This window comes from Catharus ustulatus, chromosome 1 (assembly GCF_009819885.2).
Source record: "Catharus ustulatus isolate bCatUst1 chromosome 1, bCatUst1.pri.v2, whole genome shotgun sequence".
NCBI classification, from domain to species: Eukaryota; Metazoa; Chordata; class Aves; order Passeriformes; family Turdidae; genus Catharus; species Catharus ustulatus.
In genome coordinates, this window is record NC_046221.1 from 145,656,845 (window position 1) to 145,674,156 (window position 17,312).

The following is a 17,312-nucleotide window of genomic DNA, read 5'->3' on the forward strand; positions in this document are numbered from 1 at the left end:
TTTGCTTCTGTGAGTGACAACAAGCTTTTAGATGAGTTGGACTATCTTTTGTAACTTTGCCTTAATGTGTGAAAATAGCAAATATGGAAAGGAGAGATGCCATATTTTGTTTCTCACTGTTTTAGGTGCCAGGAACTTCCAGAACAGCTTCAACTTATACTAAATATTCTGTATCATTTTGGGATTCATCCATGAGCAAAAGGCTTGTGACATTATCACCACACTCTTTATTCCTGGTTCTGGTATAGATAAATATGTAGTAGCAGGCCATGTAAAAGAGAACAAACTATATGCATAAATTTCAGAATCTATGCTTTAAATATGAAAAAAATCAGTCTTTCAAATCCAAGTAATGGCAACAAATAGAATAAAACCAACTGATTCATCAGATGAATTAGCTGCAATACCTAAAAATCCCAAGCAAAAAAAAAATTCTATGGATTTAATTTCATTCATTTTCTTCCAGAAAACTTTCACTGAGTCAGAAACAACTTAATTTTCTCACAGGCCCCTGTTCACTTTAAAGGAGAACATATAAGCAGAGTATGCCAGAAAGAGCAAGAGAAGGAAGAGAGGATGCTAGAGTAAAGGTGTCTCTCCTCCAACACTGGGTTTGTCTATCTTTATACTTAGAGGTCTGGAGCATATGGTGTTTCAAGGCAGAACCTGAACCCACTGCAGTGAAGAAATATGTATGAATACAGTCTTTATTTTTGACCACTCCAGTGAGAAATTAAACTCTGAATTTCTCTGAAATGCCTTTGGAGTTGGGAGAGGTAAAAAAGCAACAAAACAGACAATCAAATTAAATACAAAGTAGTAGATAGGAAAGCTAGGTTATAATGGAAAATATTTTGCATTTACACATCTAACATTTGGGAAAAAACAGATCTAGGAAAAATGGTTGTGGCACTTGTGGTATTTTCTATCCCATCGAACCAGAAATGTGACCTATAATGATCTTCACAAATGCAGTGAAATAAAGGATTCTAAATTAATGTATCTATTGCATAAGTACAATTAATATTCTATATAAACAATATAATTCTATACAAATAATAAAAACCACATAATTTTCAGTCTCTTGGAAAGTAAATTATTAATTATATATTGATTATTACATGTGAAACATTGTAAAAAAACTTCTAGCAGGAAAATGAAAGTATTTTTTAACAAAAGGATACCTGAGTTTAAAATAGAATATAAGGTCCCATTTCCAAGGGAGAAAAATCTAAATTAAATATTTGGACTTGGAAAACATAGATAATATAACCAAAGTGTGTCAAGTACCTTATTCTAACCAACTTTTCCATAATCTTCCAATAACTGATTGAACAAAAATGAAATACTTCCAAAATGAACTAAGAAATACCACAACAATTTCAGAAAAGAGATTTTAAAAGATTCTGTTACTTTTGCTGAATTCTGATAAGAAAATGCAACTAGTGGTTGAATTTAGGATTGAATGATAGCTATGGGCACATAAAATTCGTATCTGTAAATAGTTAAGGGAATGACAGGTCTGCAACTAGCATTTATTTTTTAATTAATGGGTTTAAATTAAAATAAAATTATGACATAAATATGAGTCCACTTGGCTGATCCACTTTGCAGCCATCAAAGGACAGGTCATCTGTGTTGATTGTTTGTCAGAGCCACGTTAACTAACATTAACAGAATCAGAGAGTGGAGCACACAAAACTATTAAAAGGAAACAATTGTTACTTCAAACAGGATATATCATAAAGAAAATGAATTGACTACCCACATTTCATACCAAAATTAAGAGCTACAGTTATTTTTTAGTACTGTAACTGACAAAGACAAAGAAAAGCCTAAGTAGAGAGTTTAAAACTTTTCCATTTTCTTTGCATTTTTTGCATATATGCTTTATAAAAATGTTAAATATTAAGTTCTTCAAATCACTGCATCACATAATACAAAGTGAGATATCAGTTCAAAATTATTCTTCAAACACAAGCCATTTTTACAAGACATAAAGTGAATAGGGCATTTTAGGACATTCAATGTTGATCTTGTTTTGAACATTTCTTGAAATTTTACCTTTAATTCAATATCAAGAATAACTGGCCACTACTCTAAATACCAATGCAAAAAAAACCACTTTAAGAAAACACATTTTTTTACTAAAAAACCCCAACCAAACATACAGCAAAAAAAAAAAAATTGTTTGTGTGCTGAAGGTTATAATTTATTTTTTTAATCATTCATGTTTTTGATTTGACTTCTTCATTGCTTACTATCAGTTAAAAAAATTTTTACAGCTGCACCTCATAAAACAGTGTTAAGAGCCACTTCCATATATATCTGGAACACATTAGCATAATAATGAAACCTGGTGTTAAAGCATATTGATCAATAACTTAGTGCAGCTCTATATAACAAAATGTTTAAACAAAAAACCTATGTCAAATAATAGACTGGGAAAAATTCCAAACAAACAAGACTTAATTTCCCTAGGCAACCATCAAGAAAACCTTAGATACAGAAAGATTCAGCGTGCTTCACCCAAAACATAGGGCAAGAGAAAAGGTTTAAAACCTATACATAAAACTGCCAAATCATGTCAAATTCAATTCCAAATTTCCCTATAACCAAAGCTGGAAGCCTATCAGGATATTGTTAATTACAGGCCCAAATACTATGAAAGAAAGAAAAACTGGTCTAGAGTTTTTTTCACTTGAGGGATTTTTGTAATTTTGTAGTTTTAATAGTTTAGTTGAAATCCTGGAAAAAAAAAAAAGATGGTAAAAAAAAATTACTCACAGATAAAACTGTAAATGGAAATGGTTGTCAAAAAAGAAAATCCTGCGTCAATGATAATTAGGGCGGTCTTAGGTTGGAGAGATATGTATAAAACAATTTAACAGAGGAGCATGCAATGGAATGAAAGAAGAAATAAATTGCAGAAAATAGTTTAATACTGAAAGTAACATTATGAAAAGATGAAGTCAAAAACACATTCAGTACTTCTTTTTCATGCAAAACCATAGTCAAATCCATAGTTTTTCATTTTAACATCAGAAAAGATATCTCCATGTTATTTTTTTTTCCTTCCCTACAACAACAGTTGCATAATTTTTAACATACATCAAGATAATGAGACTTGCCCATAGTATTTATATGTGGAAACATAGTACTTTTTTATAATATTTACTATAGTCCTTCATTTAGGGAAAAAACTTTTAACTGATTTACATAGTGGATAATATTATTTTTCATATTTCTTTGTATTTTGGGCAGTCAAGGTACTCAATTGATTTTGTGTGTGTGTGTGTTTGTGGGTATCAAGGTCTTTTAAAGTATTTTTGCAATTCTGTATTTAAATATATTTTCACTTCCAATATTAATTTGAAATAACAGAGGAAATGAAAATAATTTACAGAAACTATTACAGCCATGATTTTTTTTTCACATGGTCTGATATAATAGGCTTACAATGCAACTACGTAAAAAAATATTTTTACTATTGGCAATATTCAACTTTCTATGAAATAAAATACCTTGATTAGCATGTCACTGTGGTTTTTTTTAATCCAGATTATATTTACAGAAGTGGATTATGAAGCAGTATGTAATGAAGGCAGTAACCTAAGAAATTACTTAGCTTCAAATGAGAAAAAACCCAAACTTTACTTTGACTTAATTCTAGATTCTGCCATGACAGGAAACATGTGTCAGTTGTTTCTATTTGAAAATTATGTCCTTTAGCATTTACTGTTTCCTTCAAACTCTATGAATCTTTTTGGAATTATAGATAACAACTTTCTAAATGACAACAGAAATAGTGCAATATATGAAAATTTACAGCACAGAAATAGCCTAAAAATACAGTTGTTATCGCCACTCATGATGTTGACATTTTGGTGTGTGTACAGTTACCTTTAGGAGCACATAGGTCTGCTATGCCCTTTACAGCATCTCTTCTCATTCCTCCCATTCTCACTTACATACCATCTCTTCAAAACATTCCTCAATTTTGTACGTATCATTTGCTAGTTAGACTACCACACTACGCCCTCTTCATTTCACTTTTTCCAGTACCCAATATTCCACCCAAATGTATGAACTCTATTCTATATAGATGCTGGTTACAGTAATTTCACGAATACAAGCCGCACCAATTTGACCAAAATTTTGGTGGAAACCCGCAAGTGCGGCCAATATTCCGGGGCGGCTAATACATTAACAAAATTCTAAAAGCTGCCAACATGGAAGTGAGAGCCCGCGGTAGCCCCAAGCCAAGCTGGAGCCCGGCCGGCCCCGGCAGAGGTGGGAAAGCCTGGCAGAGGTGGGGCCAGCAGTGTGGGGGGCGGGTGGCAGAGCCTGAGCCAGCAGGGCGGGGCAGGGGGGCAGCAGAGCCCGGGCCAGCAGGGCGGGGGAGCCCGGGAGAACTGGGGCTAGCAGTGCAGGGGAGCATGGCAGAAGCAGGAAGGCCAGCGGGTGGGGCTGCCTGGCAGCGGGGGAAGCCCAGCAGAATCGGGGCCAGCAGCGTGGGGGAGCCCGGCAGTGCGGGGGCCTGCAGTGCCGGCCAGGGCGAGGAAACGCGGCGGCGGTGCAGACGGGAGGGGGCGGCCGGCGAGCCTGGCGGCGGCAGCCCGGTGGCGGGGCTAGCGAACGCGGCGCGGCCGGCGAGCCCGGCGGCGGGGTTAGCGAACGCGGCGCGGCCGGCGAGCCCGGCGGCGGGGCTAGCGAACGCGGCGCGGCCGGCGAGCCCGGCGGCGGGGCTAGGGAACGCGGCGTGGCGCGGCCGGCGAGCCCGGCGGCGGGGCTAGCGAACGCGGCGCGGCCGGCGAGCCCGGCGGCGGAGCTAGGGAACGCGGCAGCGGGGCGGTGCTGACGGGAGAGGGGGGCCAGCGAGCCCGGCGGCGGCGGCAGTACCACCCGGCCAGCCCCGCCGAGCTGTGGCGCTGAGCTGGGCCACCCGGCCCCGTTGGCAACCATGAGCGGGCCGAGCCTGCCTGGCCCCGCCCCGAGCCAGTAAAGCCCGCTATGCCGCGATCCTGTTACTAATTGGCCAATTTGTGAAAGCTGCGCACGGATTCTCGCGACGAACGAAAGTGCGGCTAATATTCGGGGTGCGGCTTATCTATTGACAAAGACAGCAACATTGTCGAGGCACCGGGGGTGCGGCTTATAATCCGTGCGGCTTGTATTCGTGAAACTACTGTACTTTGGAGCAGCTTTCTCATCAACCACTTTAATCACCTTGTAAAAAATTGTTAAGGAATTGTCCACCTGCAGACTTGAGCAATAAAAGCCTTTATTGGTTTCTTTCAAACCACACTTAAGAATGAACAGCATTTGTCCAAGAAAAGATTCCTCTTTTATAGTATTAGAGAAATCTCAGTTAAACTTTGTCTACTAACATAATTTTGGCATGGCAGATATAGAGACGGTGTCAGCAAGAAAAGCAAATCTACTTTACCTGAAAAGAACTAATATTGTTTAAAACTAGATAAAATACACGTTCATTTCTGTGCACAGCTCATTTCATATTATAAGACAGCATCATTTAATGAACAAGATTATCTCAGTCCTTTGTAAATATATTACAAACATATAGAAGCTAAATTTTTTATACAACTTGAAAATTAGATGTATAGGATGTATGTTTTACAATGTAAAATAGATGCATATTGAACCATATAAGAAAAGTCTATAATTTCATGGCTGAATTTGTAAATCCTAATGAAAAAGACAATTCTGCATAACTCTCAGTGTTGCTACCTTTAGGTACTGAAGAGTTGCTTTGACTACAGAAGAACTGACATCAGATTTGTAGATAATTTTTTGATGTTGTTAACCCTTAGAAAGGATCTCTGTGGGTTTTTTTGGGGGAGTTTGTTGTGGGTTTTGTTTGTTTTGGTGCTGGTTTTTTTTGTTTGTTGTGTGTGTGTGTATTTTTGGGGATTTTTTGTCTGCTTTTATTTTGGGTTTTATTGGTAGGCAAAGTCTCTTGTCCATATCAACCTATTCAGGGATTTTCAGTATATTATTGACATTAATTTGTTCTTAAGTTCCAAACATCAAAACAATTTGAATGATAAAATATTCACTTCCAACTGTGCAATGTAACAATCTACAGGAGTGTTCTAATTAACGCATATGTCAATATATGCACACAAACATATTTGCACAAAACCTCAAAGGATTCTTTTGGTTCTCTGCAGTCATACTAGTTAAAATAGAAAGATCATGCCTTTCTTCAAAAATAATATAAATGGTCTACTCCTACAGGAACCAATCATTCAGGGTTTAGTTTAGTAACAATAGCTATATTCTCCAGATATATTCTGATTTAATTATCAACTTTATAAAGTATTTTTATTGATGCAGTTAACTGCAACAATACAAGGTGAAGTTAACTGCAGGTTTAAGAGTTAACTTTCTCCCATGTAAACAGGTCTAACAGTTAGCAAACCCTGTTATAGGATGATACTTTCCCAAAGATTATAACTTTCTGGGACAAGACTATTATTGTGATCATTCTTTTCCTTTTTATAACTGAAACATAGATGGAAAACTAATGGAAACATAGCACTGCATGCTGTGTTATAAATGACCTCCACAACAAAAATCAGCTTTTCTTCCTAGGTTGTTTCAAGTGCCATTAAGCAATTCAGCACCACAAAGAAAATGAATAAGTAAAATGTTTTGTTTCTCAGAAATGACCATACTCATCTCACTATAAAACTGGCAAGTGCACTCATCTTATATGGTGGTTACCAGTTTAAACTAGATACCAGTTTATCCAAAGATAAATAATAAATCTCAGAGTCCATAAAAAGAGGTTTTTCTTGCATTACAAGAGTAGTAAACAAGCTAGTCCAATATCTATCAGCTAATTCAGATTAGCTGAACTGGGCATCCAGTTCAGAGAAAGATATCCTATGGAAAGCTGATAATGGGAAAAGTGTCTTCCTAAGGTCAGTTACTAGAAAGTTACCTCCACCTTCAACTATAGCCAAAATTTCAGTTGGTTGCTTGGGTTTCATTTAGTTTGCCTTTGTTTGGGTTTGGTTTTTAAATCCTTACCACTTAACTTTAGATTTCCTTTCAAGCTAACTAATCTTTCTAAACCTACAAAAAAAAACTTGGTTTCCTTGCAGGGACATAAGCATAAATGCAAGAAACAAGTGGCACCTTGTCCAGGCAAACACATTCCCTTATCAGTTTGAATTATCTACCTTTATCAGTATTTAGACTTTTAGCATCATATAAAAATATTCCTAAGAGTGTAGAAAAATTGGTATGTTCTTCAGCTTTGTATTTATAAGCACAATGTCAAATATTTTATTGCCTCAATGCATTTTTTCATAAAGCAAACTTTACTTTTCAGAATAAAAAAAAATCGTTTAAATGTTTTTTCTACCCAGAATACATCTTAGATCTGCATGTCTGTTTACCAATACATTTCATTCTGCTACATTTCTTTCAATTATCAGTTTCTCTTATCTACAAGTTTTGCTGTATTTATTGTTATGTCCCTACCCATTTTCAGTTCAAGATTCTACATATCTTCTGTTCACACCTTTGCAGTATTTATTTTGGTTGTGCAGTGAAAATTTTCCTAGTAAGAATTATTCAGTTCTGTTACCTATCTCATAGTTTTTCACTTTGGTTTCTGGTTCCCCCTTTTTTTAATTGCCTTTGTTCTCTCTTTCTTCTACTTTGGTACACATTCCTGTTGCTTTCTGTATCCTTATCTCCTCATTGGTCTTTGTCTAGGACTTATATCTTTTTTATTTTCTCTTTCTTTGTGAAAGGAGAGTATAATCCAGTTGGGTTTTTTTTACTAGTCCCTAAATTCTCAAATTAAATTCCTTTCTTCTCTTTCCAGGCAAATAACACTGAAGTCTAAAGAACCATGGATCAGCTAAAATAAAAATCTCCATGATAAGAGATTTGAAGTTCTTTCCAAAGTGGAAAATCCCTAATTTGATCCTAATCAGCTCACAATACCTACTCTGGTTGAAAATTTGGACAGGAAGTGAACAGTGATGAAAGAAGAAAAATGTGTATTCTTAGGGCATAACAAACAGCCTGAGCCAAAAAAATTCAGAGCTACACTGGATGATGAAAAATTTTGAGATACAGTAAATGATTCATGGGCTGCCTATCAACAAGTTCTGGTCTACATCAATGTCGAAAAAGACAAACAGGAGAGTGAAAAAGACAACTTTTTGATTTTCAATTGTCAAGGTTAGTTGTGAATGAAGACTGCAACTATTCCACTCTGTCTTAAAGCCCTAATAACCAAACAGTCAGAGAGCTTGTCTCTGCCAGATTTCATCTAGAACCTCCTAGAGCTGATAATTTTTCTTTATTTTATTGGTAGTCTGCTAGCTTGAGCAACTGCTACACTAGTAGATGAAAGGTACAGAATTCACTTGGAGTTAGATACTCTAACTACTGTTTGAAATGGCAATAATCTAAATAAACTGATAAAATACGCTGAAAGGGTCTTTATATGATTTAAGAAATTGTTCGCATGACAAACAACTTACAAATAAAATAATACACATATATGAAGTAAATTAAATCTACAAAAAACAAAATCTGGATTCAGGAAGAAGAATCAACACACCCTCATGGTATTTTGCCCAGATATGACATTGGCACTAGCTCTGGGCACCCTGCATCGCACCTTGTAGATCACCTAAAGGGAGAGGAAGTGGGAAAACACAGAACAAGTAAAACAAGTCTTAAAGTAAGGAAGTTCTCTAAGTGGAAACCTTGACATAGCAGAAATGGAGGAAGAAGGAGGCAAAAAGCAAGTAAAAAATTTGGGGCTTTTTTTTAACTTCTGGTTTTAATGAGAATCAATATGAGAAAGAGTGGAGCACTTGCTCAGATAATAATAAATAGTGAACATATAAAAATACATAATAGCATTATTATGTAATAATTATGCATAATAGTTTCCCAAAAAAACATAAGGTAAGGAGTTTGGCTGGGAGATAGTAAAGGATTTAATATGCATATAAAGTGTTCATAAATATGAATAAATTTCTATGGGCCAGGAGAAGGAAAGGGTCTGAGTCAGAACAAAAAGCTTAGTGGAGCTACCAGGGTGGTATTAGTTGACAGAACAATGTTAACAGAAAAGCCTAACAGCTGCCTGTTTGACACAGACTGATATCTGTCAGAAGGAGAAACACACATGCATCAGAACAAGAAATGCAAAAGCAAGCAGAATTATTAAATGAGAGCACTGGAAGTTTCTGCTAGTTCCAACACTTATTTTTTTGCTAGTCTTTCTTTTATAGAAGTTTTGTAAGATAAATTTGACAATTTAGCACATGAAAGATGCAAATTATAAGGATTTCACTTTTAAAATAGAAAGTTTTAGAGGCAAAGTCTAGCTTTCCAGAAATATATTTTTTCCCTTTTAAAATTGGGCATTGGTAGAATTTTAGTTAATATTATTTAAGTAAGAACATAAAATTAGTACAGTATTCTTGATTTTGCTTTGGATTTTGTTGTTGGTTTTGTTTATCCAATATCCTGAATGGTTTTCCATAAAAATTAAGATGCAGAGAAAAATAGGGATAATTCTATTACTTCAAAGCTCTAAAGTAATAAAAATCAAAAAAGTAAATTATTCAGAGAAAGCATACCTCAGATTTGTGGTTGGCTTTGAGCTAAAAAGCAGTGTTTGCTTATGCTGTCAGTAATACCTGGCACATTTGTTATAGAGAGACATAGACCTGAGAAAGTTTTCAGGCCAGGAGCAGGCACTGGTGGAGTGCCCAGCTCACCCCTATGGGTGTTCCCTCACCACCTGGGAAAGCACTAGTTCTGCTCCTTGTGTGGTCCTGCAGACCACAGGGACAGGTCTAACTCCTATGCATGGTCAGACAAGCCAGTTTGGTCCTTGTTCTGGCAGGTTTGATGGTTTTCCATGCCCTTCTTAGTTACCATAGCCTTGCCCCAGAACCACATAGAGAGACAAATCACTACCTGCAATTGTAACAGTTTTTGATATGAATGAATATTAAGAATTAATTGCAATTTTGCATATTTTGGTCATTTTTTTCTCTGCTTTTATCAAAGTTGGATCAAATAAATTAATTTCAATTTTATAGTCAGTATTAGTCTGTTGGTTAAGCACCAAATTCAAACCTTTGGAAGCACTTGATTAAGGACCCAATACCAAACTATATTTAACACTAAGAGCATGCTAAAATGTTAAAGATCTACTTATTAATCTACTGATTTTTTTTTTCCTCTGTAAGGGGAGTAAATGTTAAAAATGTAGGCATAATCATGGAGTCAAATGTTTTAGGAGAGCAATTCACCAACAGAAAAGATAGCAGATGTCTCCTGTAATTTCATTTAATTTCTCCTATTCAGCTCAGCAGCACTGATCAGGTAACCTGTACATTTAATCCTTGGTGGTCTCAGCAGGGAGTGTAGATGAAAGGATGATTTATCTTGCTTAAATACAAGAGATTAAAAACTATGAGTATTAACTCCCCTTTTAAACACTATGTTTAAAGCTTCCTTCTATTAAAGTTCCTGAGAGAAAATTAACTACAAGTCACAAGAGAAAGGACTTTAATACAATTAAATCTTTGGACATGGTGATGTTATCAACACTTAAAAATATCTCTGCTGATCTTGCAGGCTCTGAATAGATGGAAAAAATATATGTATTTATTCAATGATCAAAAATTCCATTTTGTGACAGTTTCTCACAACTTCATATTTTTTAAAATAAACATTTAGTTTTTTCACTTACTCAAAAAAAATTAATAACTGTCACAAATGATTATACTATATTTGTAACAGTGGCGCTTTCCAAACTTCGATGCCATGTCTGTCCTTATGAAGAACCACAGGATGAAATTTTATGGTGATTTCTACATTATGGTAGGCTAATAGTTTTCTAAATGTTTATTTTTAGTTTGGTAAAATACATAGTTTTGGCTGCTAAAAAGTTGTTTTCTGAGCATAAATATATGATTATTTTAGTCAACATAAAGAGACAAATATACTGGATTAAATGCTTCAATTTAGCCAAGTACAATTGCAGAAGGGATGCATTTTATTTCTCTGTCTGAAATAGATCTGAATTTATTTCATTGATTTCAATGTTAATTTTGTCATGAATATTTAACTGGCAATTAAATTTACTGGTTAAATTAATTAACTGGTTAAGTACTAGTAAATTTGGAAATATATTTCCTTGGAACTGTGAACAGAGTTTGAGTATATAGTCACATTATTATTCAAATATTTAAAGCTATTTTGAATACTATACTGCAAGCTGGGGTAGCTAATTACAGAAAAACGTTTTAGACAACTACTGATTATAACACCTCTTTTCAAATTAGTATTCAATTCTAAGCACCTAACTCCTTAATTTTTTTAGAAAAAGGAAAATTACCAACACGCTTTTTGTTATTTACTGACAGTATATTATGTCTTATGCTCAGCAATTTCTTTTAAGAAGAAAGAAGAAAACAAGATATTATCCAAGATGCAAAGTAAAACAATTGCAAGGAAATGTCAGGGTTCATATTGCCATGCAGTCATCCACCTACATATGCACCATATCACTGCCACAAAGTGTGTGGCTTAAAAACTAATTATGGTTTCCATGTGACTTTCCAAGGACTGACAAGAAAAGTACAAAGTGAAAAATTCATATACTTAGGTGCATACCTTTTGCTTTACAGGCAAGTATTATTTTCTCCGGGCTCTTTTATGCAGAGTCAGGACTCTGAGGAAACCATTAACCCTTCCCAGCCCAGGGAAGCCTCAGGTGGTGGCCCTGCTGCCCACCACTGTCCATCGTTCCTGGGGCTCTTTGAACCACCCTGAGGCATCCTCAGCTGCAGCTCTGTGCCTGTCCCTGCCCTGCAGGAGCCTCTCAGCCCTGCTCTGTGCAGAGCTCAGCTGGCTGTTCCCCCTCCTCCCAGGTGTGCTGCCCACAGAGAGCCTGCCCCTGCTCCAGGCAGTAGAGCAGCAGTGTTGGATCCTGGGGAGCCCCAGCTCTGCTCTCTGTGCTCAGCCCTGCCCAAGAGCACAGCCTGAGCTGGCTCTCATTGGCTCCTGCCCTGTCCCTGCATGGAGCAGATCTTTTCCAGACACTCCCTAAGATAAGGCTAGTCCAGTGAATTATTTACAAGTTGTACTAAAAACTATTTAATAATATGCAAAACATATCATCAGATGACTCCAACTGGCTTGGCAAAGAAGTTGATTTATGTGATGTTTTATTGGTTCAAGCATACCTTCTGCTAACTTCATTAAGTCATGGGATTTCTTATCTCTAGTGCAAACAAAACCCTTTTTTCTCAAGCTGGGCACTCAGAAAATTGAAAACATATTATAAGCTTAGCTGAAATGATTCATCTTGTACCACACAAAAATAATGAGAAAGACAAATTTGGAAAAAAATTGAACAGGAGGTTTAATCTGGAAATGCAACACTTATCCAGAGAAGTTACATTAGCTACTTACCAAAATAAGGTCTAGACAATGGTTTTAAAAGCAATCATAGGAAAAAAAAAAAAATCAAGCTTTGTGAAGTTTTTTTTTGGTTTGGGTTTTTGTTTAGTTTTTTTCTTGAGGGAATTAGTTGTATAAATGTGAAAGAAAGGGTATACAAAAATCAAAATATGCATTGGAGGGGCAACAAGAAAGCTCTGAAAATAGGCAGTGACATGAAAATACTCCCAACTACGCAATTTTGCAAAATCTTGGTTCAAGTACAGGAAGCAACACTGTCTTTTTGCAAATAAAGATTTTTTTTGTAGGTGGTTACGAATATGATTTATGAAAAAACAAATTTTTGCATGAAGTTCACAGTTTTAAGTTATTCTTTAAAAATAAATTATTTATAGCTTGAAGCAAAGATTATAATGTAAAACGTACTAAGGCAAGCATACACAGTAAGATAAAGATGCAAGTGAACATTGACTACACTTTCCATACTGATCGTATCTGAATGCTTCTTTTCCATTTATTGTTGTTTAGCCAACATTTAAGTGCCAGGTAAACCAGTTAAAAGCTGCTAATGAAGACATTAAATGACTAACTTCAATAAGATTTGATTCTGAGGACACCAATTATGAAGTACAAAACTGGATGAGGAGGGAGTCAAAGGTGATGAGCTTCACAAATAGTTGAACTACAAAACCATTTAATTCATCTAGACAGTTAATCCACATTATTCAAGTTAAAAATTAGATGTAGTGGCCTTGTCTATCCAAGACAATTTTTTTAGCTGTCCAGTTATGTACTTTTTCAAATACATGTGTAGTCAGCTGAAAATATTTTTGCCTGTTACAAAATTGAAGGGAGGGTGAAGAGTGTAATCTGATTACACTTTCAGTAATGTCATTAAGTAAAATGTCAAAATACATCATCATGCTAAGATAGTATCCAAACAACTGTACCTCAGTAAAACTTTGCTTATTTGTAAGAAAGAAAACTCAAGGAAACATCACCTCACTAATTACTACAGCAATTTGAGAAAATAAATTTCACCATGAAGGATTTAGCAAGGCTTGCATAATTTCACTATCATGCTTTCTTAATTTTAAAGCCAATTCTCCACTCACACAAATGTGTACTATTCTTGTGCACCCACACTTTGGAAAGATCTTGTAAGTCTTGCAAAAGTAGTCTATTTCAAGCCCTATATTGAGGCTTAATCATCTTTTTCTTTTTAAGTGCTGACTGGTTATTTTCTCTTCCACATGGCTTCTTACACTGCTCTTCACCAGAATTTAATGGCATCCTAAATACACAATACCAAAACAGGTTTCCTTGACGTTCTTCTAAGATACTGACCTATTGAAAAAAACATTCTAAATCTCCAGCATTGAAGAATTAGTGTAATTTTAAAAGAATATTGCACACATATCTATAAATGCATATATGGTTACCTATATATGTATCCAGATACATAAACATATATATGAATGTACATGTGCACACAAATAGATATAAATATTTTCAGCAGCTTGAACAAGACAAAGAAAAATAATTCTGCCTTTACAAGATACTTTCATCTTTTTAGCCTGCTAACTATCTTCACCTGTTTTTCCCTCATGCATAACCTGTAACTCAGTACGGACCATTGTTTCCTAATGGGAATCATGGTTTTAGTCTTTGCATTTGTGCAGAACATTGTTCACACACTCCTTGAGATTGCAGTTTAGAGTAGCTTCACCAACCAAAGTTTTGACTGACAGGGAGGACCTTTTCAGGCTCCTACATTTGAGAAAAATTGCAGTTTTATCTTTTGAGGACTAAATAAAAAGGATAAAAACTTGTTGTGGAAAACAACTCAAATATTTTATCTGTGTGTTCTCTTTTTCCTGCAGCTGACATCAGAATTGCATTCAAGCACTCAGGAAACAGGAAATAAAAATGAAAACACAGAAGTACAAAGAAAAACAATTTCATTAGAGATGCATTTCTCTGTACCTGCTGATTGTTAACTATTTAAGAAAATTTATATACTGCACAAATTTGAGATGTAGAATTTTACTCTTCTAGTTTCCTTGTTGTACCAAAGAAACACACATTCCTTTACACATTTCTTCTAGCAATCAGATACCTGATTTTTTATACAATAGTTAAAAAAATCATTATCAGTGTATCAACACCATAAAATATTACGAAAACATATCCCTTTGACCATGGTTATACAAAGTAAAATGAAACGGGGTGTACTCTAATTAGGAACAGGTATTACATTCTTTATCACAGGATAAAGTCATGGAATGGTTTGGTTTGGTAGATCACCTAGTTCCAATCCCACTCTCATGGTAAGGGACATTTTCAGATGACACAAAGCCAAGGCTTTTCTGGGCAACTTGTTCCAGTATCTTAGTGCATTCTTTATACAGAATTTCTTTCTCATACCCAACCTTAATCACAGATCCATAGAATTTTAAGAGGTTGGAATGACCTTTAGGATGATTTAGTCCCACCCCCCTCCCCCCAGTAGACCAGGTTGCTCAAGGCCTTATCCAACTGTCTTTGAACTCTGTCAGGGTTGGAGTTTCCACAGCCTGTTCCAGTGTCTAACCATCCTCAGAGTAAAAAAATTTCTTCTTAACATCTAACCTGAATTTCCCCTCTTTCAGTTTGCACTCACTCCCCCTTGACCTGTCACTACAGTTCCTGATGAAATGTCCCTCTCCAACTTTGCTGTAGGTCCCCTTCAGATACTGGGAGGTTGCAAGCCTCCAAAAAACCTTCCCTTCTCCAGAGTGAACAGCCTCTGCCTTTCTCAGCTTGCTTCACAGGGGAGGTGCTCCAGTCCTCACCTATGTCACTTGTTCATGTCCAGTTTTGCATCTACCAATATCCCCAAGTCTTTCTCCGCAGGACTGTTTTAAATTCATTGATCCACTAGTCAGTATGGATACTGAGAACTGACCAGGATGTTACACTCGGCCTCATCTCATTGGCCCTCTCCTACAGCCTGTTGGTATCTCTCTGACAGCATCTCTCCTCTCAAGTGAATCAGCTGCACCACTCACCTCAGTGCATCTACAAACTCACTGAAGGTGCACTCAGTTCCACTGTCCACATCATTAACAGAGACATTGAATAATATCTGTTTAAATACAGACCCCTGAGGGACATCACTTGTTGCTGATGTCAGTTGGGTGTGGCTACATGGCCACATTCAAACAGTCCACCCAATCAAATAATAATTTGTCCCATTTAACAACAAAGGCGTTGTGTGGCCATGCCAAAGGCCTTACCGAAGTCGAGGTAGATGACAAATTGACTTACAGAAGTCAAGGTAGATGACAGTTAAGATTACCAGCAAATGTATGACTAATATCTACTGGTATTGTAGAATTATTAGGTATTCCATAAGCTACAGTCTTCCAAAACTGAACATCTGGTAGGCTCTTATAGAAAATGTTCTGTGGCACATCACACTCTTGATATCTCAAACTCGTTTTTTCACTTTTGTAAATCCTTTATGTTAGAGGGTGCTCATATACAAACACACACTCAAAAAAATTAGTCTACCTAATTAAATCTACCTAGTCTACCTTAATTAAATCTTCCTGATCTCTATAAAAAGCCCCCTGTTGCAAAGATTACAAAAGCTCCATGCTACTACCTCATGCAAACTGATATGTCCACAACCTCATAGTCACTTTGCATTAATTTATCCATGCTCATATGTTTTTTAATAACACTTCATTGAAACCAATTTTGTGAGGGCTAGATTAATTTCAGCAGTTGCTTTAACTAAAATTAAAGCACAATATACATTTTGACACCTATGATTAATTAGAGGAAGCACGCCTTGAAGACTAAAGAAAATCCATAATTTAAAAAAATTAGCTTTAACTGTTTTATCACATTTTTAATTTATTACTACTGTGAGATTCTAATAATATTTATTCTTTACCTTGTCCTAAAGTTTGCAGGGTGAGGATGCCCATCGTATAATGACAAATAATCATACTCCTCTTCTAGAGCAAAAGACTGAAAGACGATCTGTATTCTGTTTCTTTCTTCTGCTATTATAACCCAGGTACAGTTTGCACCATTTGGATATCCATATGGGAAGCCAGGGCTTTCTATAGTGCCGTTAAGTCCTTTTAAAGTTCCACCACAGGTATAAATAAATCCTAAAAAATACCAAAGAAACAAAAGTTAGTGATCCATTTTTATATCAACCTTTGATAGAAACATCACTAGAATTAACAATTTCTGAAAATATATCAAAAGGTTTCTGAGCAACTACTGCATTTAGAAAGGTAAAGCCCATTTTTTTATGCAAATGCTGGCCACTTAATGCCACAAAATCCCACCTACCTAACAAATGTGTTTTCCATACTGTTTATCTACAGACATATGGTAGCACCTTTGAAAAAATATATATATAACAACATCTATAAACTTGTTTGCCTATGAAGCAAAGTATTCCCATCAGTTCCCTTTTTTCGGTCAAAGGGAACAGTAAGTCTCTTTCAATACAAGGCTCTTTTGATACAGGTTAAACCTATTGCCTTGTGCTTTTCCTCCATGTATTTTGGCTCTGGAAAAGACTGAAAGTCAATTGATTGGGAAGAGCTTGTTCATAATAAATAATTCTGGATTATGAAAGCTCTGTACTTAAGGGCTCAATCCAAAATGGCCATCTGTTGCATCATTATATTATTTCATGCAATTATTAACAGTTGACATGTTTTGACTGACCCCATGTGGATGTTGTTTATCTGCAGTGATCAGGCAGGGCCCCAGAGCTGCTCCCTCACACATATCCCATCCACACCCCCCTCCCTTCCCTC

At 36.2% G+C, this 17,312-nt stretch overlaps 1 protein-coding gene across 4 annotated transcripts in view; it reads right to left on the reverse strand.

The window, feature by feature from the left end:
- LOC116996220 (CUB and sushi domain-containing protein 3) overlaps positions 1–17,312 on the reverse strand; it is a 617,877-nt gene that overhangs the window by 519,997 nt on the left and 80,568 nt on the right. For all 4 annotated transcript variants that reach the window (XM_033059469.2, XM_033059460.2, XM_033059450.2 and 1 more), the window contains exon 2: positions 16,427–16,649. In XM_033059469.2, coding sequence (XP_032915360.1) covers positions 16,427–16,649 — 223 coding nt within the window. The remainder of the gene's footprint in view (positions 1–16,426; positions 16,650–17,312) is intronic.